Consider the following 24822-nt stretch of genomic DNA (forward strand, 5'->3'; position numbering starts at 1 on the left):
CCTGGTGCAAATTAATTGCACCACCCTTTGATCTTGACTGTTTGGATTGGATTGGATTGGATTTGCCTTTATTAGTCTCACAGTGGAGAAATTTACATTTCACAGCAGCGAAGTGATGAAAGGAATGAAAGTAGAAAAACAAAATACATGAGCTTTTACATTAATACATTTGCTGTTTTAAATCATTCTAAAGCTTGTGAAAAGTTCAGAACAATGTTTGCCACGATATGGGTGGAGTCTGTCCGATATACTTGACCTACCACATTCCCTAATTACTTGTTTGCCAGGCCTCTGATTGGATAATTAATGGATTACCATGTCCTAATAACCTTTCCGTCGGGTATAAAAAGAAAGGGTTTTAGGCTTATAAATCAGGTCTTCTTCAACGAGATGGATACAACACCACACATTTCTTTGCACAGAAGGACATTATTTTAATGGATTGGCCTGGCAATTCACCCGATTTTATTTTTAAATTGGCCTTCTCAGCACGTCGGTGATTTGACAAATGCCATTCCAAAAGAGAGTTAAGATTTAGGTTACCTGAGGAAGAAGTTTGGAGACAGTAGGACTTCAGGTGGGGCTTCAGAGCATTTACTGATGCTTCCCTCACCAATGCAGTCAGGTCAGCACCCCTGTACCAATCAGACAGATTGATTTAAGATCAATACAGACAAGCGGAACAATATTAAAAAACATTCCGGTGTCATCAAGCTGTTGATTTTGTACATGTTTCTCAACTCAGATTATTCTGTGTTGAACCAAGGCAGAAATAAACAGAACATTTGTTGCCTCAAAGAACACCGGGTAAGTGACATGAAGTTAAAAGGGCACTTTTCCATCGTCAAAATTTCACAATCACAAGGCAGAATTACCGTAATTCTTAAATTTTCTCTCAAATGAACAAGGCACGTACATTGTGTATGCACCAAATTCCAAAATCTTTAAATGCGGCTGTGTGACGTTGATGAAGGTTCCGCTTGATTGATGAAAAGTCATTTGAATTTTGTTGGATTTATACCAAGACTTAAAGGACAACCGATACCTCTGGACAAGTTGTGTCCATAATTTGTAAAATCGCTTCAAATGACTTCTACTGAGCCCATTTGACAAAGATTCCACCGCATATAGCTATGTTTTAAGACTCGCACTGAATATTCAGGAAGTCTTGTGTTTGTTTGAGTTGATGACGATGCCTGACGTGACATCACGTCTGGAACACCCCTGACAGAGAAAGCGACACATAATGCATTTTGGGTACTTTGTTTTGTCTGAAAACATCGTGTTGATGGCGAAATTAGAAAGAAAACTACATAAATTACGCAATGGTGAATCGTTGTCTGTTGCAGCCAATTGCGTTAGCATGCATAAAGAATGCGTCAGTTTACACAAATTCCCAGCGGAAAAATCAGCCATTTCCAACGGAGTCTGTGCGCCATATTGTGCATTTTCTGGGCGCTACATTGGAGTCCAGACGGCTCAAATTGATACGGAAGGACTTATTTAATCGATTGCAAACATTCATGCTTTCCTCTTCAGAACTATTTGAATCATATTTATAACTGGATGAGTAACAAGAAAGCATTGTCTCCCAATCTGAACTCTCTGAAGCCATTGTTTTGATTCTGGAGTAAGGCAGTTTGCGAAGGAGTATCCTGGCATGACGTCACAAACAAGGGGGCGGGACTTTCTGAATCTGCCTAGTTCCGAGCTCATTTTGTGGCAGTTTTGGGACACTTTATGTCATTTTTATTTGTGTTTTGCATTTGACAAAAAATATCAGCCTGTGTGTTTTGGGTATTTTAGATGCTATAAAACGTTTTTCTGATGTCAGTTAGGAAACAAAAAAATGCTGCCGGTTGTCCTTTAAGAGGGGAAATGGATTTGTATAATATAGCGCAAACGACCAGGAGAAAAAAGAACCGGTTGTCACACAGAACAAACCTTTTCCACACAGAAGGAAAAAAAATGCGACCCTGAGCAAGTTAAAGTTCGAATTGACAATATTTCATCAGAATCAGAATCATCTTTATTGCCAAGTATGTATAACACACAAGGAATTTGTTTCCGGTAGAACACGCTGCACTAGTATCGTCGTCAAAAAAAAAAAAAAAAAAAAACTGCTAAGTGGCACTATACAGTTCCATTTTGGCTACTGTTGAAGAGTTCAAAGAGTTAATGGCTTGGGGGAAGAAGCTGTTTATGTGTCTGCTGGATTTGGTGCGCATGGATCGGTTGCGCCTGCCATTAAAAATGAATGCACCAAATCTTGTATTGATGTTCATTTGATTCCTATTCAATGTGTTATAATACAGTGTCACTTTTCAATGCTAAAAATATGGTGAGAGTAACAATACCTCTGTGTAGGCTCTCAGTCATACAGGAATGGTCCATCGATGAAAAGGTTTCTTCAGCCATCATCTGTACTTCTTTGAAGGTATCGGACGTTTTGCTCCTCGTGCGAAGAGCATTCACTGAGGAGCGAAACGCCCGACACCTTCAAAGAAGTACAGATGATGGCTGAAGAAACCGTTTTATCAATAGTAACAATGTAATAGAGGTAACATCCGATTTAAGACCGGCGTGACTTACGACTGGGGCATTCATGAAATGCAAGTGGGATGATTTCCATTTGAAACTTACGTGAAGCAGTCACAGCGTTCATCGTATGCAATCTCTTCCAGACTAACATCTTGCTCCAGCTGAGGTTTCGTCCCATTCTACAAGATAGATGACAAGATTTTTAAAAATCAAAGAAAAAGATGATCATTTCATTTAGAGGTGCATGTACCGTATTTGCTGGTGTATATGGCGCACCGGAGTACTGTATAAGACGCACTAACAATGAATGGTGTATTTTCAAACTTTTTCCATATATAAGGCGCACCTTCAATGAATGAAAAAAAGTTTTCCAAATATAATCGATGAGAAGGTTTCTTCAGCCGTCATCTGTACAAATTTGAAGGTTTCGGACATTTCGACTGAAAGCTTACACAGACGTATTCCAAATATAATATATAAATACATACACGTTTTACAAATACAGTAAAGTCTCGTTATATCGATATTCTCGGGAGTCGGAAAAAATATCGATATAACCGGACTATCGATATATCCGATCCTGCGGCATGTAAATTTTCTCCTTGCGTTCATAGAAATAGTATCGTAATAAGCAGTACTATCTATATAACCGATATCGATAGAACGAGACTTTACTGTATAAAGCACAGAAAGCAAACGTTTGATTTGAAAAAAAAATCTTCCCGGGCGGAGACATTCTGGAAGTTGTACGCCCGACGTAAAAGTTGTACCCACGGGCATCCGGGCAGACATTATTTCAGACAGTTTATACTCAAGGCTTATACTTGCACTATGTACATTTTTTTTATGAAACATTTTTGCACAGTTACAGTATACACACCTCAGTCTTCTGACATTTTTTTATTATGCTTAGAATATTTGGTTTATCTTCCCACCTACCTGCACATTTCCCCATTGTGGTACTATTAAAGGACAACCGACGCCTCCGGACAACTTGTGTCCATAATTTATAAAAATCACTTCAAAGCGTGAGCGTGAAATGGGAGCAGCTGTCCAAAATTCAATACAATACATCCATATTGATATTTCCCTCTAACAACAGCTCAAGCTGTAACAAAGTGCTAACACGGACAAAAGGCAAATGGTGCCCCCTCTTGGAAGGGAAAAAAAACATTGGCAGTAGGTCTGACCAGCGCTTTATCGGCACCCCCTGTAAGAAAAACCAAAACCCGAATAAATTCAGGAATGGCGGCAAATGAGTTTATGTACCTTTGTAATGGTCAGCAGAATTGCAAGGCGGTCAGCTGGAGGTGGGAGACCAACATACAGTGTTTTATCTAGACGACCTGGTCTCAGTATAGCAGGATCAATGATATCTGGCAAGATGGAAAAAAAAGAATTCTTTAGTTTCATGATGATAATAAAAAAAACATTATTTCCTGGTAATTTAACCACTTGGCCAGCACTCGTGACATTGACAAGCAGAATACATCCTGGAGAGATTACCAGGTGCCACACGCTGTCACAGTGTGACTTTTAGACATACAGACCTTCATGTTTTCTTAGTGTGTATAAGGTCTACCTACAGCGAACGTAATCGGAGAGACAGGTCAGAAAGTACATGGTGTATCGACTGGAAGAAAGGTAGATAAGGAGACTTGGTGGTGGAATGGGGAGGTGCAGGAGTGTATACATAGAATGAGGTTAGCAAAGTGGGACACTGAGAGGACGGAAGAGAATAGGCAGCAATACAAGGAGATGCAGCACACGGTTAAAGTAAAGGTGGCAAAGGCCAAACTAGAGGCTCATGATAACTTGCATGCTAGGCTGGACAGCAAGGAGGTGAGACTGATCTTTACAGGCTGGCAAGGCAGAGAGACAAATATGGTAAGGACCTGCAGCAGGTTAGGGTGATTAAGGATTAAGATGGCAATGTATTAACAGGTGCCAGTAGTGTGAAAGCAAGATGAAAAGAGTACTTTGAAGAATTGATGAGTGGCAAATCTATATAATTCTCAAGAATGATTCAACTGCTATATACTGTAACAAGTGCAACCAATTCATAATGAGAAAGAGACACAGTCAAAACACAGTGGACACTTATAAACCTATAATTCTACGTAGTTACTCATTAGCGACGAGATAGATTGTATTTGCTTCATACACCTAAAGGTTTATAAAGCACCTTGAGTCTTTCTTGATACTGGCTGACAAGAACTTCTGTTTCTGTCCACTGCTGTGTTACCGCGGCAAATGATTAAAGTGAATTCTGTACCCGTTGAATAGAGACAACTACCCCGATTTAGTCCTGTCGGTCAGTAAAATGCCTGTCTTTAACACCGGCCGTGTGGCTCTTTGAAGCTTTTTTTCCATATTAGAAAATGGAAAAAAATTGAGGATGGAAATACATTGGTTTGTTTTATTGTGTTTTTTGTCGGACAAACATGACAAACATTCACGTTTCTGATTGCTGTATAAATGTTTTGAATAAATATAAACATTTTTGTCAACAAAGATTTCTATTAGCAGGGCTGGATGCTAATCAGAACTCTGTTGAAAAAATACAATAAAAATTCAGCCGTATGATGGGCCATGGCTACTTGTCTGTGTCTTTGTGTTTTCATATTACAGTAAAGTCTCGTTATATCGATATCGGTTATATCGATAGTACTGCTTATTACGATACTATTTCTCTGAACGCAAGGAGTAAATTTACATGCCGCAGGATCGGATATATTGATAGTCCGGTTATATCGATATTTTTTCCGACTCCCGAGAATATCAATTTAACGAGACTTTACTGTATTTGTTATTTTGGTTTTTTCCCCCAAGATGGAACACGTGGCGGCTCCCCTCTCTCCTGGCAAATTGGCGTTTTCATGTTTATTAGGTTGGTTAAGTCATAAGTGTCTTGCATTTATTTCATCTGTGCTGTATATAATGCATATGAGCATATTTGACAATAAAGCCGACTTTGACTTTATTGCAAATTTCCCCATAGTGGGACTTGTATATGCTTTCCGATTCTGATTCAGTAGTACATACCTCAATAAGGGGCATACAACAAAAAAAATATTCTGTGTCAAAATTTCCAGTTCAGTGTTTAGACAGGTACAGCTGGCTCAGGCCAATTTGGTATATCGGGGATGTACTTCCAGGTTGAGTGAACGCTGGCGTGTGTGGCTGCCGCTGCTCACCCAAACAAAAACTTATCCTGTGACTGTAAAGTGACCTTGAGCGTTTTGAAAGGCGTTTAGAAAGTAAATTTATTATTATTATTATTATTCCTACAATTACTAGTTAGTACAATTACTACAACAAGTACTACAACAATCACTACAATTACTATTATAATATGAGCGGGCCATAGAGTCAGCAAGTAGAACAATTTTTCCAACATGCCTTGACAAAATCTGGATGATTACCTGGTCTGTTGGTCGCAGCCATGATAAAAACTTGTCGCCGAGTTTCCAAGCCATCCATTTCTGTGAGCAACTGGTTCACCACACGTATGCTGGCTCCTGACTGAAGAGAGTTTAAAAAAAATTCAATGCAGACATATAGGACATGCATCACCCGTAAAAACATCCATCAATTTTCTAAACTGGCTCTTGCCAAGTGGAATGTCACCTCTGTATCAAGGAAGGAATGCAAGCTACTGTTTGAGGCAGTGGTTTAACAACCAAATTTGCACAACGAGGCAGTGGGTATGTGATTGGAAAAAACACACATTGCAGGTCTCTTATCAAATCTGGAAAGACTGCCGATCTAATCACCAAATCACAGTTAAAGAGGCCAATAGAGAATATTTGTCGGACTTTTTCAAGATAACAGTCATAACCCACCTGTACGCGTTATGTGTTTTCCTTCTAATTTCGCCATCAACACGGATCAACACAAAGTACCCAAAATGCATTGTGTGTCGCTTTCTCGGTCAGGGGTGTTTCAGACGTCACGTCAGGCATCGTCATCAACTCAAAAACAAGACTTCCTGAATATTCAGCACGAGTCTTAAAACGTAAAAAATATAGCTATATGCCATGGAATCTTTGTAAAATATGCTCAGTCGAAGTCATTTCGACTGATTTTACAAATTATGGACACAACTTGTCCAGAGGCGTCGGTTGTCCTTTAAGGAGGTTCTCCTAAGTATTGGCACATCGGTCTTAGACGTGATCAACAGCAGCCTCTCTTCTGGTATTGGCCCCCAAATATTTAAACATGTTGTTTTCCAAGCCTTGATCAAGAAACATGGTCTTAATCAAATGTACTATTAAATTTTAGGCCCATTTCCAAACTGCTCCACAGTCAAGTAAGCTCAATTTTTTTTATGATGAAAGAAGAGAGTCTAAGGTTTCTTACACTGCATTGAATGTTTATGTAGTCTTAAAACTGAACGCTGGCGCGAATGGCTGCCGCTGCTTACCCGCACAAAAAAAAAGTTATTGTGGATGTACTTCCGGGTTGAGTGAACGCTGTCGCGTGTGGCTGCCGCTGCTCAGCCGCAGAAAAACTTATCCCATGACTGTAAAGTGTCCTTGAGATTTTTGAAAGGCGCTTAGAAATTAAACATATTATTATTATTATTATATTATTAAAACTCAATATTCTGTGGGTCCTGCAATTTGAGTGAAAATGACAAAAACCCGGCCACTCGAGTGGACACATTTGCACATCGCCTGGCAGTGAATGAGTGAATATAGCATTTGGGGAACATGAATTAATCTACAAAAATAATTCATTACTGAAAACGAATGACAAAAATCATTCGTTACTGAAAAACATAACATTGTATAAGGACTGATAATTTCGATTCCCTCTTGTTCCCTCAGATACTCTTCCTCCCTCCGCCTCTGTATGCCCCCCCTGCCCGTATCAGCACGATGGGGGACAGGGCTTTCAGCTGCACTGCCCTCTCTGGAATTCACTTCCTCCCAACATTCGTAACATTGATTCTCTTCCCAACTTCAAATCGCATCTCAAAGCCCACCAATTTAAAATCCCCTTTTCTGTGTAGCTCTTTCTCTTGTTTGTATTTATAACTATTTTATTTATGTCTGTGTAAGCTCTCAGTCGTACAGGAGTGGTCCAAAGATAAAGTCTTTTTTTGAGAATTTGAACTTTATCAACATCGCAGGGATAATATAAGTGGACCTCAATCGGCAGTACATTTGCACCTAAAAGCTAGCAACCACTCATTTGACGACAATGAGGTTAAAATCTTAGCGAAAGAACATAGATGGTTTGAAAGGGGGGTAAAAGAAGCGATTCTTATAAAACAACAAAATCCTTCATTAAACCGGTCTGGTGGGGTGAGGTTCAATTTGGATCGCTCATACAATAGCCTGCTTAGGCAAAACAGGTTAGGCAACTTTCGTAATGCTGATGAGGGTCGTTATGCTGATGAGGTGATACCGGTGGGAGTGGGGGTAATAGGCCAGTCGTTAGTCAGGAATGTAGGAACAATCAGTGGGGCCACAGGGAGGGGTCCTCTGCCCCCCCAACCTGAGAGTAGGGACCTATCATAGCTGTGCCGGCGCCACCAGGTCTGGACATTAGGGATATATAAATAGGGCCGAGACGACCAGTCAGACTTTAGTTCGCTGACGAAGCCTCTTGGATAGGAGGCGAAACGTCCGAAACCTTCACTTTTGTACAGATGACGGCTGAAGAAACCTTCTCATCAATATTTTATTTATTGTATTCTATTTGTGATTGTATTTTATTTATTATAGTACCTATGCTTGTCTGTGACTGTAAAGTGTCCTTGAGAGCTTTGAAGGGCGCTTAAAATGAAATGTATTATTATAATGACCAATCCAAATTCCACCTGTTATCTGTTTGGTCATGTGACACTAGGGGAGAAGCACAGGGAAAAACACTTGTTTTCCTTTACTTCATCGTGAATGAAAAGTCACGGTTGTCCTCATATTGTATCTATATTTAGTAAATATTTACTCACCTCATGGCCTGAACGTCGAGGACATAATGCATCAATCTCATCAAAGAAGATCACACAAGGAGCAGAATTGCGGCCCCTTTGAAAGACTTGTCGAACAGCCCGCTCACTTTCGCCAACATACTGTTCAAATAAGGTGACAATTAGGAAATGTCTCCAATTCTGATTCTGTTGTTACACTTATGCTACTGTTGTTACACTTATACTACAGTCTCTTCATCAACAAGCAGTTGTGAAGAATCGATTGGAACCAGGACAAATCTCCTGGGTCACACATTCAGATTTTTATTTTTTGTTCTCTGCATGATGGTTTGCTTTTAACCAGAGGAATGAGAGACATCAATACGGGCAAAGATATAAGAATTTATATTTATTTTCTTATCTAAAATATAGTTGAAAAAAACAGCTTGGTAATAAAACAAGATAAGGCTGGTTAACCTGTCAAACGATGATTGACTGATTGAAAACAAGAAAATAAGAGATGAGAATAAGTACAGTAAAGTCTCGTTAAATCGATATCGGTTATATTGATAGTCCTGCTTATTACAATACTATTTTCATTTCCCGGCAAATTTCTAGTCTTTTTATGTATAATTAGTTCCGTTTAGTACGATACATAGTTATTACGATAATCCGGTTACTACGGTGCCCTTTTTCATCTCCCGCCGGCTATTCTGCTATGTTTATATCGATGCAAAAGCAGCTTAAGGTTAATCGATATTTGCTTAGCGGTTTCTATACAGTACCACCATTATCGAAATCTGTATCGGTCTTGGTCACGTGACCAGCTTCCGTGTCTTGCGCAGTGTAGCAGATGCCATTTTCTACCATGGCGAAACGAAAATTGTGACCTCGGAACGAAATACAAGGCAATCATGGCTGTTGAGGAGAATCCAACAAGGAGCAAATCCTCCATTGCAAGAGAATTGGATGTGCCGCAAAATACTTTATCAACGTGGTTGAAGAGTAAGGATAAAATAGAGACGGCATACGAAGCGTTGGGACTTCGGACCTGGATCAAAGAAGATGAGAAAGGCAGCGCACCATGATGTTGAGGACGCGGTGGATACCTGGATGTGGCAAGCGAGGAACCAGAACATCCCAGTATTAGGAGTGATGCTGCAAACCAAGGCAGAAACGCTTGCAAAAGAATTGGGCCAGGACGACTTCAAATGCTCCAAAGGCTGGTTAAATCGCTTCAAAGAACGGAAGGATCTGAAGGTACGCAAAATTACTGGAGAGGCCAAGAAAGTGGATCAGAACCAAGTTGACGACTGGCACAATGGCAGACTGCAAGAACTGCTGAGGGATTACAAACCCGACGACATCTACAACGTTGACGAAACTGGTTTGTTTTACAAGCTGCAGCCAGACAAATCATATGTCTACAAAGATGAAGATTGCCGCGGGGTAAGCGTTCCAAGGAAAGACTTACAATCATGCCATGTGCAAACATGACGGGTACCGATAAATTAAAACTTATTGTTATCGGGAAAGCAAAAAAAAAAAAAAAAAAAAAAAAAAAAAAAAAACAAGGTGCTTCAGTGGGGTGAAGAGTTTGCCGGTCACCTACAAAGCAAACAAAAACACTTGGATTACGTCAGACATTTTTAATGAATGGCTTCAAAGCTGGGATAAAATGCTCAGGCGTGAGAAGAGAAAAATATGCTTGGTCATCGACAACTGTCCAGCCGATCCCAATCCAGACAGCTACGACCTCAAATGCATCAGGGTGGTGTTTTTGCAACCGAACACCACAAGCCATATTCAGCCCATGGACCAGGGAATCATCCAAAATCTCAAAGTCCACTATAGAACAATATTTTTACAAGAGATCATGAAAGCGATGGATAAGGGGAAAGAGCTGCAATGGACTGTTTTGGATGCCATTAGAGCAATTTCTAGAGCATGGAGCATGGTGTCCGAAAACACCATCAAGAACTGCTTCCGTCACTGCAATTTTGAACATAGCAGTGAGGAAACATCTGCAGATGATGAAGAGGATGAAGAAGACAACATTCCTCTTGCAGTGTTGGCTGAAAAGCTGAAAGTCGCCGACATTGCATCGTCTTTTGCAGTGGACAAAGACATTGCAACATTCCCAAACTCGTCAGATGCGGATATCGCAGCAGAAATCAAAGCCAAATATGCCCCAGAAGATTCCCAGAATGACGAGGATGAAGAACCAACTGAATACACACCTATTCCAACAAAGACACAAGCGTTGCAAAGTGTTACGGAATTACGATCTTACTTGAGTCCAGAGAAAATGCATAAGGTTGTTTGTAAATGTTAGTGAAAATTGATTTGATTTGAGTTTTTATTAGGTGTCCTGGAGGAGAAACTATTCTCGGAGGGCAGGCCCTCTATGCTGCTATATGCATTCAGCAATAAATACACATAGACTATACATACATTGGACAACACATACAGTACAGGAAAATACATACTCTACACACATTGGAAAACACATTGCAGTCATATGCACCCACAGTGCCTTCCTGTTCTTTTGCATGTCGGTCTGCCTTCTTTTAATTCTTCATCAAGCTGGGGCTATGACATCCAACTGATTGGAAATACGTGGAGTGAATGAATATTCAACTCAAGCATATTGCCATGCTTTGTAACTCACCATGTTCAGAAGCTCTGGTCCTTTGACAGATATGAAGTTGAGACCTGACTCATTGGCCACCGCCTGTAACAATAGAGTAAGACTTTCAAACAAGAGGTAATGTAAAAGTCACTTTGTACAAGGGCACAACATTGCTACCGAGAGTGGCCATGCCAGCGCAAAGCCCCATATCTATACGATTGGTGTCAATTCTTGCTTTTTACTTTTTCGTCCATCGTTGCGCTTCCTGCTTTCTCTGCTTCCCGTGTGCACTCACAGCTGACAAAGAGGCACTTGTAGGCCATTGTACATGATCCAATGTCAAAGAGGATGAAAGTAAATGTATTTTTGTGGAGTAGGTAGCTAAATATTTGCCGCTGCTCATCTGCATAAAAAAAGTTCTTATCCCGTGACTGTGTCCTTGAGAGTTTTGACAGGCGCTTAGAAATTAAATGTATTGTTGTCATTATCGTCATTATCATTACTATCATTATTATCATTATTATTATTAATATAAATGCGCAGGGCAGTTGTGGCTGATTCTGAAAAGGCGCGAAGGATATAACGCAGTGAGGTGGGCAGACATGCCAAAAACAAAGGTGCATCATTTGGTTGCTTGGCATAATAACCATGGAAACACCTTGACATGTTCAGCATTTTTGATGCAGGATTGGAAATGCTGGTGAGTGATGTCAGCCATCTTGTTAATTGCAGTTCACTAGACAACATTTTTATTTTCACAAACGAATCGGCATGTTGTGTATTGGAGAACCTTTGCAAGAAGGGTTTTTCCACAGCCTGGAGGACCAGCAAGCAGCACTCCTGATGGAGCACTCAAACCAAGAGCCTTGAACTGCTCAGGAGAACGTACTGGTGCCTGCACGACACATGGATAAATTATATTTAATTTGTAATTGAGATGGCAATAAATTTAAACATTTTAAAACATAGGTGCCCATTACGTCAAGCGTGATCAGATGGTCAATCGCAAAGAACGTGTTTGCTCTCCCTGCCAGCCCTTCCTGATTTAAAGTCGACTACTGGTATGAGATCAAGACTCTTGTGAGACCATGGGTTCCTTCTAATGCCTGAATCACATCTCATTCCATGCTCTACATCAGGGGTGCTCAATACGTCGATCACGATCGACCAATCGATCTCCAAGGTACTATTGGTAGATTGAGTGACATTTGTCATGAACTGACGCTATACAAATAAAGTTGAGTTGTTTTGGGGGAAAAACCTCGACGTTAGCCAATCAGCCATCCCTTTGCTTGATTGGCACACCGGACAACCAATCATATGACGTCTCATTATTAGGTACACTGTGTGTGCTCAAACAACGTAAAGTTAACAAGCTAGTCGTTAGTTACATCCTAATTTTCGCTCGGTTGTATCCTCTTAAACGTAAGATATGGTATAAAAACGAGTGGGGGAGCTAGAAGTCAGAAGAAAAAAAAAGCATCACTTTCATATGGAATTGGAGTGGGACTTTTTTTTCATGATGACATTATCCAAGTGCGTTTGTCTCGTCTGCTAGTTATCGGCGTGAACTCAGGTAATGGCAAAAAATGTACAGAGTTATGTTGTGCTACATATGCGGTTATACATCAACATAGGTTGCAAGAATCGGCAATATATTTATTAATAAATATAATGGGTGGATCATTTTGACTTGGTCTTTTCAAAAGTAGCTCCCGTGTTGAAAAAGTGAGCAACCCTGCTCTACAGCCATGCCACGTTGCACCAAAGACTGCCCAGGGTACGAATCCGCCGCTCTCTCACAGCCCGGTTCTACAATCATTTGTTTCACGCTCCGCACGCCCACTGGCTCGCCCTGCAGGAGCGCGATCACCACCAATTGCCACCACCGGTGCTATTACCATTGCCGGACAGGCCAAATTACACAATCAGGGCACCCAAAAATCGACCTAGGGGCTACATCCTTCCTCCTCTAAAAGTAAAATTGACACAGGAGCTATACCCGTCTCAAAACTCACTCTTTGGCATTCAACCTGGTGCTTTCTACTAATTTTGTGACTGCTTTATTTCCTGTATAAGATACCTGTCCATGTAAAGCGCTTTGTTGCAGCTTCAGCTGTTGTTAAAGCACTATATAAATCAATATGTATTGTATCCCTCAGTTAAAAAAAAAAAAAACATTAAAGCAGGGGAAAACATTCAAGAGGAATTTAAAACCACTTTACCAAGATGGCCATTGTAAGTTCTTCCCTTATTTCTTCAAGGGCCCCAACATCATCCCATGTGACATCAGGGACAGTGGCAAAGCCCTCCCTCTTGGCCGAAGGCTGCACATTTGAAAGGCATGTCTCAAAGTCTGACATGAGAAGAGAGAGGCTGGTCAGCTCATGCTCTGGTAGAGTATCTGTGTTCTTCAGCAATTGCAGCAGATGCAACAGGTCACCCTGTTAGAAAAAGAACACAAACCACCTTGATGTGAGGAAATGTCCCCATTTAAAGGCTTTCTGATTCTGAAATGTAACTCTTCGTGGAAAGTTAACATCAGACACACATCTCTAAAAATCTCTCAAATAAAAAAAAAACAAAATTAAACTACTTTGATGAAAATGCATTCCGTATTTATTACTGCACCCTGACGATTTGACCCTTTAAAGGACAACCGACACCATTTTTTTGTTTCCTAACTGACATCAGAAAAACGTTTTATAGCATCTAAAATACCCAAAACACGCAGGCTGATATTTTTAGTCAAATGAAAAACACCAATAAAAATGACTTAAAGTGTCCCAAAAGTACTTGAAAATGACCTCAGAAAGTTTCAGTTTCAGAAGGTCCTGCCCCCTTGTTCGTGACGTCACGCCAAGACGTCTTTGCCTTGCTCGAGAATCAAAACAATGGCTTCAGATTCGGAGAAGATGCTTTCTTGCTACTCATCCAGTTATCAATATGATTCAAATAGTTCAATCGATTAAAGAAGTCCTTACGTCTCATTTTGAGGCATCTGGACTCCAATGTAGCATGCCAGAAAATACACAAGATGGCGCCCAAGCTTCATTGGAAATGGGATTTGTCTGCTGGGAATTTGTGTCAGCTAGTATCAAATAGTAGTCTTGGTGCAACACACAACGATTCACCATCGCGTTATGTGTTTTCCTTCTAATTTCGCCATCAACACGGATCAACACAAGTTTTCAGACCAAACAAAGTACCCAAAATGCATTGTGTGTCGCTTTCTCGGTCAGGGGCGTTCCAGACGTGACGTCACAGTAGGCATCGTCACCAACTCAAAAACAAGACTTCCTGAATATTCAGCGCGAGTCTTAAAAGGTAAAATATAGCTGTATGCGGTGGAATCTTTGTAAAATACGCTCAGTAGAAGTCAATTGAACTGATTTTACAAATTATGGACACAACTTGTCCGGAGGCGTCAGTTGTCCTTTCAATATTGTGAAGAAGTATGGGGCAATGTGTACAAGTGGACAGTAAAACTGCTTTAGTAATATAACAGGAACAAACAGCTTTAGTCTGTCCAAAAAAATAATGAATTACGTGTTCTTTTGAGTTGTGGCAACATGTGCAATTGAGTTTGACAACTCTGCAAAGTATTTCTTATATACGTGAATGTCAAATGGACTGACATATTGACTGTAATCATTGGCAACATTCTTCTGGAGGTTAATAATGGCCAGTGTACAAACGAGAGAGATAGGTAGTCCTTACCGGCAGATCCTCATGTCCCAAATTATCCTGAGATAGCCGATTAACAGCGACGATTTCTGAGGTTGTGTTCCTTGGTGATGATGCTGTATAGGTATTCTCAGTACTGTCGTTTGTCACAGCTGCAGTCTCAAGTGGCAAGTCAGTACTGAGGATGCTGGTTTTGCTCTTCTCTGGTCCTTTCCCTAACAACAGAACCCTGTTGACAGCATTCATGGCAGCTTCCCGGCAAAGTGCCATGAGATCGGCACCGACATATCCTGGGGTGAGGCGAGCCAGTTTGCCATAGTCAAAATCTTCTGGCATCTTCAGTTTACGACACAAAGTCTTTAAAATCCTGACAAAACACATTTGTTTTACTTTAGTTGTCCCTTTTAATACTTAATTAAATAAACACATCAATGTTTAAACATGGTTAACAAGTCACTACTCAAAGAACTCAATAGTATAAAATGAGAAAAAAAATCATCAAAAACTTTGAATCCTGAAATACAGTACAGTTTACGAACCCCTTCGCTTACGGACTTTTCAGTTTACGAACGTTAAATGTATGAAAATGTTACCTTGGCAAACGAACTATTTTTCGGGATACACACGGAGCGCCACAATGAGTGATGTATCGTTCTCAAACGAGCCTTTTCTCCTAACAACAAAATGGCAGCCAGTCTTCGGTTACAGCCACGCGATTGGTCAAGAACGCAGCAGTGAGGGGGGGGGGGGGGGTTAAACATTAAACAGGCAGGCGACATACAGTGGACTCGTTTCAACTTTGATAGTTTAAAGGAAGAATGTAGACTGCAAGGTTAAAATATCCCATCAAGCAGGCTCCACAAATAACCCGCACAAGCCATCTGTCCACTTGATGCAAAAAGCTATCAACCCAGCTAAACAGAACACGATTGATGAGGAACTAGGTCAAATTATCGCAGAGAAAGCACCTGCAAGGGATCATTCCTCAAGATGGTGACAGAAGAAGGCTATGTTCCTCATCAAGTGTTTCATGCTGATGAAACCGGCCACTCAATTCCACCAAACCATCAATGACCATCGCAAAGGTAAATAAAACAACCGTATTATATAGTACAGTTTATTTCTTTAATTATAATACCATAGCACATTTATTATACATAAAATAAGTTATATTTTGTGTCGTTTTAAGGCTTAGAAAATTAGAAAGTAGGAAATTATGTTTTATGGGGACCTGGGAACGGATTATTCTCATTTTACTGGTTTCCCATGGGAAATTAATTCTTGCGATACACACTTTTCGCCTTACACACTGTCTGGGAACCAATTTAGTGATACCAAGGTATCACTGTATGCAGAAATGCTCTTCAAAAATACATGTCTCTCATCATTTGAGAAGGGACAACAGAGCAGTCTGAAATGCTCGGATGCGTGTCCATGACAGTCTGACAAATGTGAATTGGAAGGGGTAGCATTTGTGCTTAGAAAAATGTTGGGACACTAGGGGTCCACAGTCGACATCCATCCATCCATTTCTGTACCGCTTATTCCTCATTAGGTGCTGGAGCCTATCTCAGCTGTTTTCGGGCACAAGGCGGCTGACACCCTGAATTGGTTGCCAGCCAATCGCAGGGCACACAAAGACATACAACAGTCACTCTCACACTCACACCTAGGGACAATTTGGAGTGGCCAATCTGCCTGCCATGCATGTTTTTAGAGTGTGGCAGAAAACCCACGCGGGCCCGGAGAGAACATGCAAACTTCACACAGGGAGGCCGGACTGGAACGCGAACCAGCGACCTCTGCACTGTGAGGTGTGCTAATCACTCGACTACCGGGCCGCCCCCACAGTCGACATGACAGACAAAATAAATTAAAGTTTTGGATACGACTAACCACTCATGGTTAGGCTTTTTCACAATGTTATCGTATCAGTCTCCATTTGAAAATGGCTTGAATAACAATGTCATATTTTACGAACCTTAGACGAGACTGTTCATCTGGGATACCAAGGCATATCTCTCTGTCAAAGCGGCCAGCTCTACGCAGGGCAGGGTCAAGGGAGTCTGGCCTATTTGTTGCGCCAATTACCAGGAGTTGCGTTTCAAATGTGTGACTGTTCAAGTCTGTCAAGATGTAAGAAAGGACGGAAAAAAAGGTTTCAATTAGAAATTAAAGTTGTGAGCATGTTTTTCTCCTAATAACTGTTTTCAGACAGAGGTGTAACTCTGACAACACACATTCACACCGGTGCCAGAAATATATTTCCGGGTTTGGAGGCAAGCGTGTCTTGCCCGCTGCAAAGCCAAACAATTGCAGAACAATTCCCTTTTTAATGTTTGTTTTGTGTTCATAAAGTTAAAGGTTAGAGAACTTAATGTATGATTTATTATACATTATTTATTTAATTAGTTGTGTTAAACAACAACAAACAAACAAATTCCTTATTCCTTATTATTCGGAAACAAATTCCTTGTGTGTTCTACATACTTGGCAATAAAGATGATTCTGATTCTGAAAAATAAAGATACAGTATTTGGGATCATTGGATTGATTTATCAGCACTTTTCTTATGGAAATCCTGATGCAGCCCAGCCTCACCCACTCTGTCTTCAGCGGCCCCCAGGTAAATTGAGTTTGAGACCCTTTGTATTACATAATGTACAGGTAAAACGATGAAAATTAGAATATTGTGGAAAAGTTCATTTATTAAAGTAATTCAACTTAAAGGGTAAATGAATATATTATTTAGACTCATAACATGCACTGCAAGATATTTCAAACTTTTGTTTGTTAGAATTTTCATTCTTATTTCTTGCAACATATGCAAACCGCAAATTCGGAGTCTCAAAAAAATGTGAATATCACATGAAATAAACAGAAAAAAATAGTTTAAATAAATGAAACGTCAGCAAGCAGAAAAGTATCGTCATTTTGTGTACTCAGTACTTGGTTGGGCCCTCATTTGCCTGAATTACTGCTTCAATGTGGTGTGGCATGGATGATATCAGCCGATGGCACTGCTCAGGTGTTATGGAAGACCAGGATGCTTCAATAGCGGCCTTCAGCTCTTTTGCATTGCTCTCTCATGTTTCTCATCGTCCTCTTGACAATGGCCCATACATTTTCGATGGGGTTAAGGTCAGGTGAGTTTGTTGATCAATCAAACACAGGAATCCCATGGTCACTGAACCAGGCTTTGGTGCTTATCTTTCAATGCATGTTATGAGTTTAATAATATATTCATTTCACCTTTTAAGTTGACTTACTTAAATGAATGAACTTTTTCACGGTATTCTAATTTACCGAGTATTACGTGTGTGTGTGTGTGTGTGTGTGTGTGTGTGTGTGTGTGTGTGTGTGTGTGTGTGTGTGTGTGTGTGTGTGTGTGTGTGTGTGTGTGTGTGTGTGTGTATGTGTATGTGTGCATGTGTGTACGTGCTTGCATGCTTGTACCATCCATGCAGGTGAGGATCTGGGCGACAATCCTCCTTTCCATGTCTTTGGAGGCTGTTTCTCTCTTTGGTGTTATAGCATCTATCTCATCAATAAACAGGATACATGGAGCTGAGCTCTGCAGGAGAAATGCACCAAACAGGTTCAGACAATAACTTACACAAAAATGTGATTTGTCAATTAAACTTCAAATAAAGCAGCCTCACCACAGCAAGGTCAAAGAGCTCCCTGAGATTCTGTTCAGACTCTCCAGATACCCCAGACACTAATTCTGGAGCAGACACCTTCAGCAACGGGAGGTCCAACTCCTGAAATCAACATATATACGTTGTATATTTTATACATATTTACAGTGCCTTGCAAAAAAAGTATTCAGCCCCCTTGAATCTTTCGCCACATTTCAGGCTTCAAACATAAACATATTAAATTTATTTTTTTTTTGTCAAGAATCAACAAGTGGGACACAATCATGAAGTAGAACAACATCTATTGGATAATTTAAACTTTTTTTTAACAAAGTCTACTTTGGTCTACTTACCCCTGCCACAGCTTGTGCAAGCAGGGTCTTTCCACAGCCAGGAGGTCCATGGAGGAGAAAGCCCCTAGGAGGAACCATTCCCAGCTGTTGGTATATCTCTGGGTGCCGCATGTGAATGAGGAGTTTACACACTTCCTGCAGAATATTATAAAAATGAATAATACCAAATAGGTTACATTTAAGGAGTTGCAAAAATAAAAGTACACAATAAATATTGAACCGGTAGTTCAGCTCTCGTGTTAATGTTTTCGAGGAAGGCATGCTGCATTTGCAGCCGAGTACCCAGTTGGGAGTGAGAGGAAAAAGTGTGATTGCATTACTTCTGGAGACATTACAGGAGCGCAAAAATAGATTGAAGAAGTGGATTGCATCTCCAAACTCCACTACTGCTGCAAGTTTTGTTGTTTAGGGATATGATTGTGTTTGATCATACGGAAGGACTTCTTTCATCGATCACAAACCACTTATGCTTTCCTCTTCAGAACTATTTGAATCATATTCATAACTGGATGAGTAACAAGAAAGCATCTTCTCAGAATCCGAACTTTCTGAACACAGTTTTCATTCGGGAGCAAGGCAGTTTGTGGGTGGGCCAGGATCGCCGGATTCGCCCAGGTTCCCAAAGTGAAGTCACGAACATGGGAGCGGGACTTTCTGAATTTCTCCAGTTGTGAGCTGATTAGTGGCAGTTTTGGGCAACTTTAAGTCATTTTTATTGGTGTTTGGCGTTTGACTAAAAATATCAGCCTGCATGTTTTGGGTATTTTAGATGCGATAAAATGTTTTTCTTATGTCAGTTAGGAAACAAAAAAATGGTGTCTGTTGTGCTTTAATGAGGTTGGCGGCAGGCACGCGAGCCTATCTCACCCTTCTTAGGGCACTTGGCGGGGGACACCCTGAACTGGTTGCCAGCCATTTGCAGGTCATACAGAGACAAACAACCATTCACCCTCACACTCACACCTAGGGACAATTTAGGGTGTTCAATCAGCCTGCCATGCATGTTTTTAGAATGTGGAAGGAAACTGGAGGACCCAGAGGAAACCCACATGGGCCCAAGGAGAACATGCAAACTCCACACACGGAGGCCGGACCGGGTCTTGAACTTCAGATTATTTTAAGGGGTTTAATTCCCACCAACCCACACCCTCGATAAATTATTCCATCATTTCGAAAATGCATTTTATATTTCCTTGGGTTGTTTCTGTGTGTTATCAAAATTGGTTTGAGGAACTGCCCTACCGTCAATGTCGTTTCATTCCCACCAACATCTTCAAACTTCAGCGTGGGATACTGCAGCTTTGTTGATCTTGATTTTGCCAACGGAATTCCTGAATTTCAAGAGCACACCAAACAAGAAGATGCCATTGAAATTGTTTTCAAATTCTCCGTGAACCTGGCGGCTTTTCACAATTCTGTGCACAGCTACTCATTTCTGGCCATAAGCCAGCAATATCACTTTGAGACATTCTCTATCGTTTTCAATGGACAGCAGTCATGCTGTGTGAACCATTAAATTTTTGGTCATGTTTAATTTCTATAACGCTGCCACGACAACAAGGGAGGACGTCGGTTTGCTGCGAGCAGAACAATTTGCACTTTTGTACTCCATTCTCAGCAGTCTACTGTTGTGGTGAACACTAATCAAAGATTGGAGTATCATTCCAAAATACTGGTTTTGCTTTAGGCCTCACAGTTGAATAACTGCAACATCCTCCACAAACAGTTTGTTTTCAATAAGATGTAGCCAAGGCTGAAACAATCTCTGCATGTTACAAAAAACGGATTTATACTGAACTTCAATTTGAACCAGTGAAGATGATTAATTTATGATTCTTAGTCGATCTAGTAGTCCGAAAGTGCAAAAACCAACAAACTAGACAAAACAGCAAATTAAAGAGACAGGAATTAAACAAAACAAAAAATAAACACAACAATTTAAAAAACAAATAACATAACAAAAATACAAAAAAATAGCAACTACAAATGAAAAAAAGAAATACTATTGCTAAGCAATAACCCATTTAAAATGGTTCCGAACACAACACTGATGGCAAAAGACAAATTTGACCTATTAAACAAGTAATTGAACAATAAATTCTTAACATTTTGATTGTGACAAACCCATTTGCGAAGAAAAGCCATAACAGTGATCTTTATTTAACTTAGTCTATAGTTTTACAAATCTAAAAGCTTCAATAACAAGCGCTTAATTTGTACATTTTAGACAGTTAACATCTATAAATATGCAAGATGGCTGAATTATAATATACCTGTAGATATTCAGACTCAATGTCAGATGAAAAGTAATATAGGTTGGGTTGTACTATAATCCACTCAAAACACTTTCCAAGTAGGATTTCCTGGAGAATCAAACATACCTTTCTTGCTTGTAGTCAGCGTCTCTGATTTTTTATCTGCCTTTTTTCTTTTTCCTAATTTCTTAGAAGGCTCCAACGTGGAAACCTCTTTCTGTTGATAAAAACAATATTCATCTCACAATATCGCTTGAGAAAGAATCAAATGGAAAAAAAATAATGTAGATATGACTGATCCAATTTGTTTCTTTATGTGAGGGACAGTAGTAAATATTAAAAAGCATTTGAGAAAATATGCCAGAATTATCCAGAAGGCTATTTTTCATTTAGAGTTACAATAAAAATATATTTTTAGGAAATAGTAAAAGTAAAGTACTATTCAATTTAAATTACATGTTTACATAACAAAGCAGTACATTTTTAATCCACATATCACATGAATTTCTCCATTTTCAGACAAATAATAGTTTTCTTAAGGTCTGTGAGCATGCTGGGCCCTATTTCATCTCTACTTGGGCAGTAGGTGAGGTACATCCTGAATTGGTTGCACTGAGTTAGCACATGAAAGGAAACCTGAGTATTGTACCTGTAGAAAATCTACAAAAGCAATAGAAGAAGGCAACACTCAAAGTAGAAAGGATCGGGTTGAGAGTTGAATTTGGAAACTCAGATCTATAAGGCAGGTATGCTCATTACAAGGCCACTGTAAGAAAGGCTTTTTTTTACAAAGGGTAGATTCACACTCATGCTTACTGTATCAATCGCCCGATCTTCACTTAAGTCCATTAAGATGTTGGTCTTTGAAGAACCTTTGCCTCGATCAATGAACCACCCTCCGGTGGAAATTTTACTTGTGTTGGACAAATCGCCAACAGTCGAGTAGGGGCTGGAATCCGAGGTTCCTTTCTGGTAAAGTGATGTAAGGGAGTTGTTCATGTGACTGGTGTTCTGCAGAAAGTGAAAACAGTCAGTTCTCATCTTATCTCATTATCCGTACCGCTTATTCCTCATTAGGGGTGCGGGGGTTGCTGGAGCCTATCTCAGCTGTCTTCGGGCATGAGGCGGGGGACACCCTGAATTGGTTGCCAGCCAATCGCAGGGCACACGAAGACATACAACAGTCACACAGTCACACTCACATCTAGGGACAATTTGGAGTGGTCAATCTGCCTGCCACGCATGTTTTTGGAGTGTGGGAGGAAACCGGAGGACCCGGAGAAAACCCACGCGGGTCCGGGGAGAACATGCAAACTCCACACAGGGAGGCCAGTCAGTTATTAATTATTTTTATTATTTTTTTTGTGGCAGGACTTTGAATAGTGTTAGTCAGATTTACAAACAAATATATTCAATTATACCAGTTATTAGTACATTCTATGAAGTGTTTCAATTTTGGATACCGATTGGCAAAGTAACAATAAATGAAAACACTTCCAAGTGACAAAAAACTTTTTCTTGTCACAGCTGGCGTGTTTTTTTTCCCCGCCAGAATAAAGTAGAAAGGCGGAAATTCAAAAATAAACAAAAAATAAATATATAAGTAAAAACATTGAAAGGACAACCGACACCATTTTTTTGTTACCTAAGTGACATCAGAAAAACGTTTTATAGCATCTAAAATACCCAAAACACGCGGGCTGATATTTTTAGTCAAATGCAAAACACCAATAAAAATGACTTAAAGTGTCCCAAAACTACTTCAAAATGACCCCGGAAATGGCGAGTTTCAGAAGGTCCCGCCCCTTTGTTCGTGACGTCACGCCAGGACGTCTTGCCTTGCTCTAGAATTAAAACAATGGTTTCAGATTCGGAGAAGATGCTTTCTTGTTACTCATCCAGTTATGAATATGATTCAAATAGTTCTGAAGAGGAAAGCATAAATGTTTGCAATCGATTAAAGAAGTCCTCCCGTATCAATTCGAGCCGTCAGGACTCCAATGTAGCGTCTAAGAAAATGCACAAGATGGCGCCCAAGCTCCGTTGGAAATGGGCTGATTTGTCTGCTGGGAATTTGTGTCAACTAGTTTCAAATAGTAGTCTTGGTGCAACACACAACAATTCACCATTGCGTTATTTATGTGTTTTCCTTCTAATTTCGCCATCAACACATGTTAACACGAAGTTTTCAGACCAAACAAAGTACCCAAAATGCATTGTGTGTCGCTTCCTCGGTTAGGGGCGTTCAAGACGTGATGTCACGTCAGGCATCGTGATCAACTCGAAAACGACTTCCTGAATATGCAGCGAGAGTCTTAAAACATAAAATATAGCTATATGCCTCGTAAAATACGCTCAGTAGAAGTAACCTGAAGTAATTTTACAAATTATGGACACAACTTGTCCGGACGCGTCGGTTGTCCTTTAAAAGAGGCTTCTGATAAGCTTTGCCGTGACCTCCTTGTGGAAGAATATTTTGGCCAATTGTATTATTGATATTAGTGATGTGACGAAAGAATAATTATATGAATGTTTAAAATAACAAATATGTTTGAGCAGACTTCTAACTAACTTACCATATTCTCCAGTGCGTCTTCAGAACTGCTGTCGCTGTTGTCACTATGAAGAGCAAACGCAATGTTGAAAGAATGCACTTTTGTTCCCACACAGATGCCCCAACAGGTGTACACACTCAGGTACCGACCATCAAGCACACAAAAAGTACACAACACAAATTACCTTGATTCATTGTGGCTGTGCTTGGCTCGCTTTGTCAGGTGGGCAGTCTCCAGATCCTTAATTTCAGACTCCGTTTTTATGGCTTGGTATACTAGGAGCAAAGTCACCAGGCAATCCATTTGAGAACGCATATGGATTGAAATAACTCCAGTGTTCAGTGTGCATCTTTTTTGCAACTACATGTCTGAGGCAAAGAGAAAACCACAAACTTGCACAGCAATGAGCATGTATAGCAAACCATTCCTACATAGCAGAATTTGTCATACAAGTAAATATTTAATAAAAATATTTATACAAGTGACCGAAATAAGTTTCCTCCGCAGGCTATCCAGGGTCTCCCTGAGTGATAAAGTCAGAAATGATCTAGGCTTTTGCGAAAGCTCAAACAATAACCCATTCACAAATTGCGGCATACCTCATTCTTACTGTAACCCAAACGGGTGAAACAAGAACGTTGCTATTGCCCGAGAGAACTCTCCGGAAAGAAAGCCTAGTCAGGCAGGCACAGTGGCAGAATAAAGGATTTTATCCAGCCATCCAAGAAAGCGTCTTTATTTAATATAAGGTAGAAAATTACACTTTTTACTGCAGTAGGAGTGGAATTGGCCAGATTTTCCTTGAAATACGGGTGTTACGGCGCCACTGTCATCCTTTTCCAGGGGGGTGGCACCATTTATTAAAACAAAAGCAGCAATAAAATGGAGAGAGAGAGAGAGAGAAAACATTGGAGGAATTCCTAATTCACAGCAGCAAAGTTAAGAAAGAAAGTGAAAAGGAAAGAAGAACAAGTAGAAAAACAAAATATGGGAGCTGCTGAAAAGGCAGACACTCTCGCAGCGTCATCGTGGACTTCACTTTTGCATAATGCTCCTATTGCCACTGCTTACACCTACGGGGGCTCTGCCTTTCGAGTCCTCTTTCTTGCCTTCTTCTTCTTCTTCTTTTCCTTTCGGCTTTTCCTTCAAGGGGTCGCCACAGCAAATCAGTGTCCTCCATCTTTAGAGGTTTGATCCGCATGTTTGTTTTGGCCAAGCTTTTACGTCAGAGGCCCTAC

General features: G+C 40.3%; 1 protein-coding gene across 2 annotated transcripts in view; it reads right to left on the minus strand.

Annotated features, from left to right (window-relative positions):
* nvl (nuclear VCP like) overlaps positions 1-24822 on the minus strand; it is a 31654-nt gene that overhangs the window by 2858 nt on the left and 3974 nt on the right. For both annotated transcript variants that reach the window (XM_089011838.1, XM_089011839.1), the window contains exons 5-22: positions 23769-23859; positions 23606-23648; positions 21846-22040; positions 21156-21246; positions 20017-20105; positions 18775-18909; positions 18443-18544; positions 18237-18354; positions 16762-16906; positions 14814-15147; positions 13319-13537; positions 11884-11988; positions 11133-11195; positions 8504-8623; positions 5967-6066; positions 3811-3917; positions 2644-2720; positions 544-635 (exon numbers count right to left, since the gene is read on the minus strand). In XM_089011838.1, the coding sequence (XP_088867964.1) occupies positions 544-635; positions 2644-2720; positions 3811-3917; positions 5967-6066; positions 8504-8623; positions 11133-11195; positions 11884-11988; positions 13319-13537; positions 14814-15147; positions 16762-16906; positions 18237-18354; positions 18443-18544; positions 18775-18909; positions 20017-20105; positions 21156-21246; positions 21846-22040; positions 23606-23648; positions 23769-23859 (2226 nt within the window). The remainder of the gene's footprint in view (positions 1-543; positions 636-2643; positions 2721-3810; positions 3918-5966; positions 6067-8503; positions 8624-11132; positions 11196-11883; positions 11989-13318; positions 13538-14813; positions 15148-16761; positions 16907-18236; positions 18355-18442; positions 18545-18774; positions 18910-20016; positions 20106-21155; positions 21247-21845; positions 22041-23605; positions 23649-23768; positions 23860-24822) is intronic.

This window comes from Hippocampus bargibanti, linkage group LG13, assembly GCF_051943395.1.
Source record: "Hippocampus bargibanti isolate YZ-2025 linkage group LG13, ASM5194339v1, whole genome shotgun sequence".
In the NCBI taxonomy this organism is placed as follows: domain Eukaryota; kingdom Metazoa; phylum Chordata; class Actinopteri; order Syngnathiformes; family Syngnathidae; genus Hippocampus; species Hippocampus bargibanti.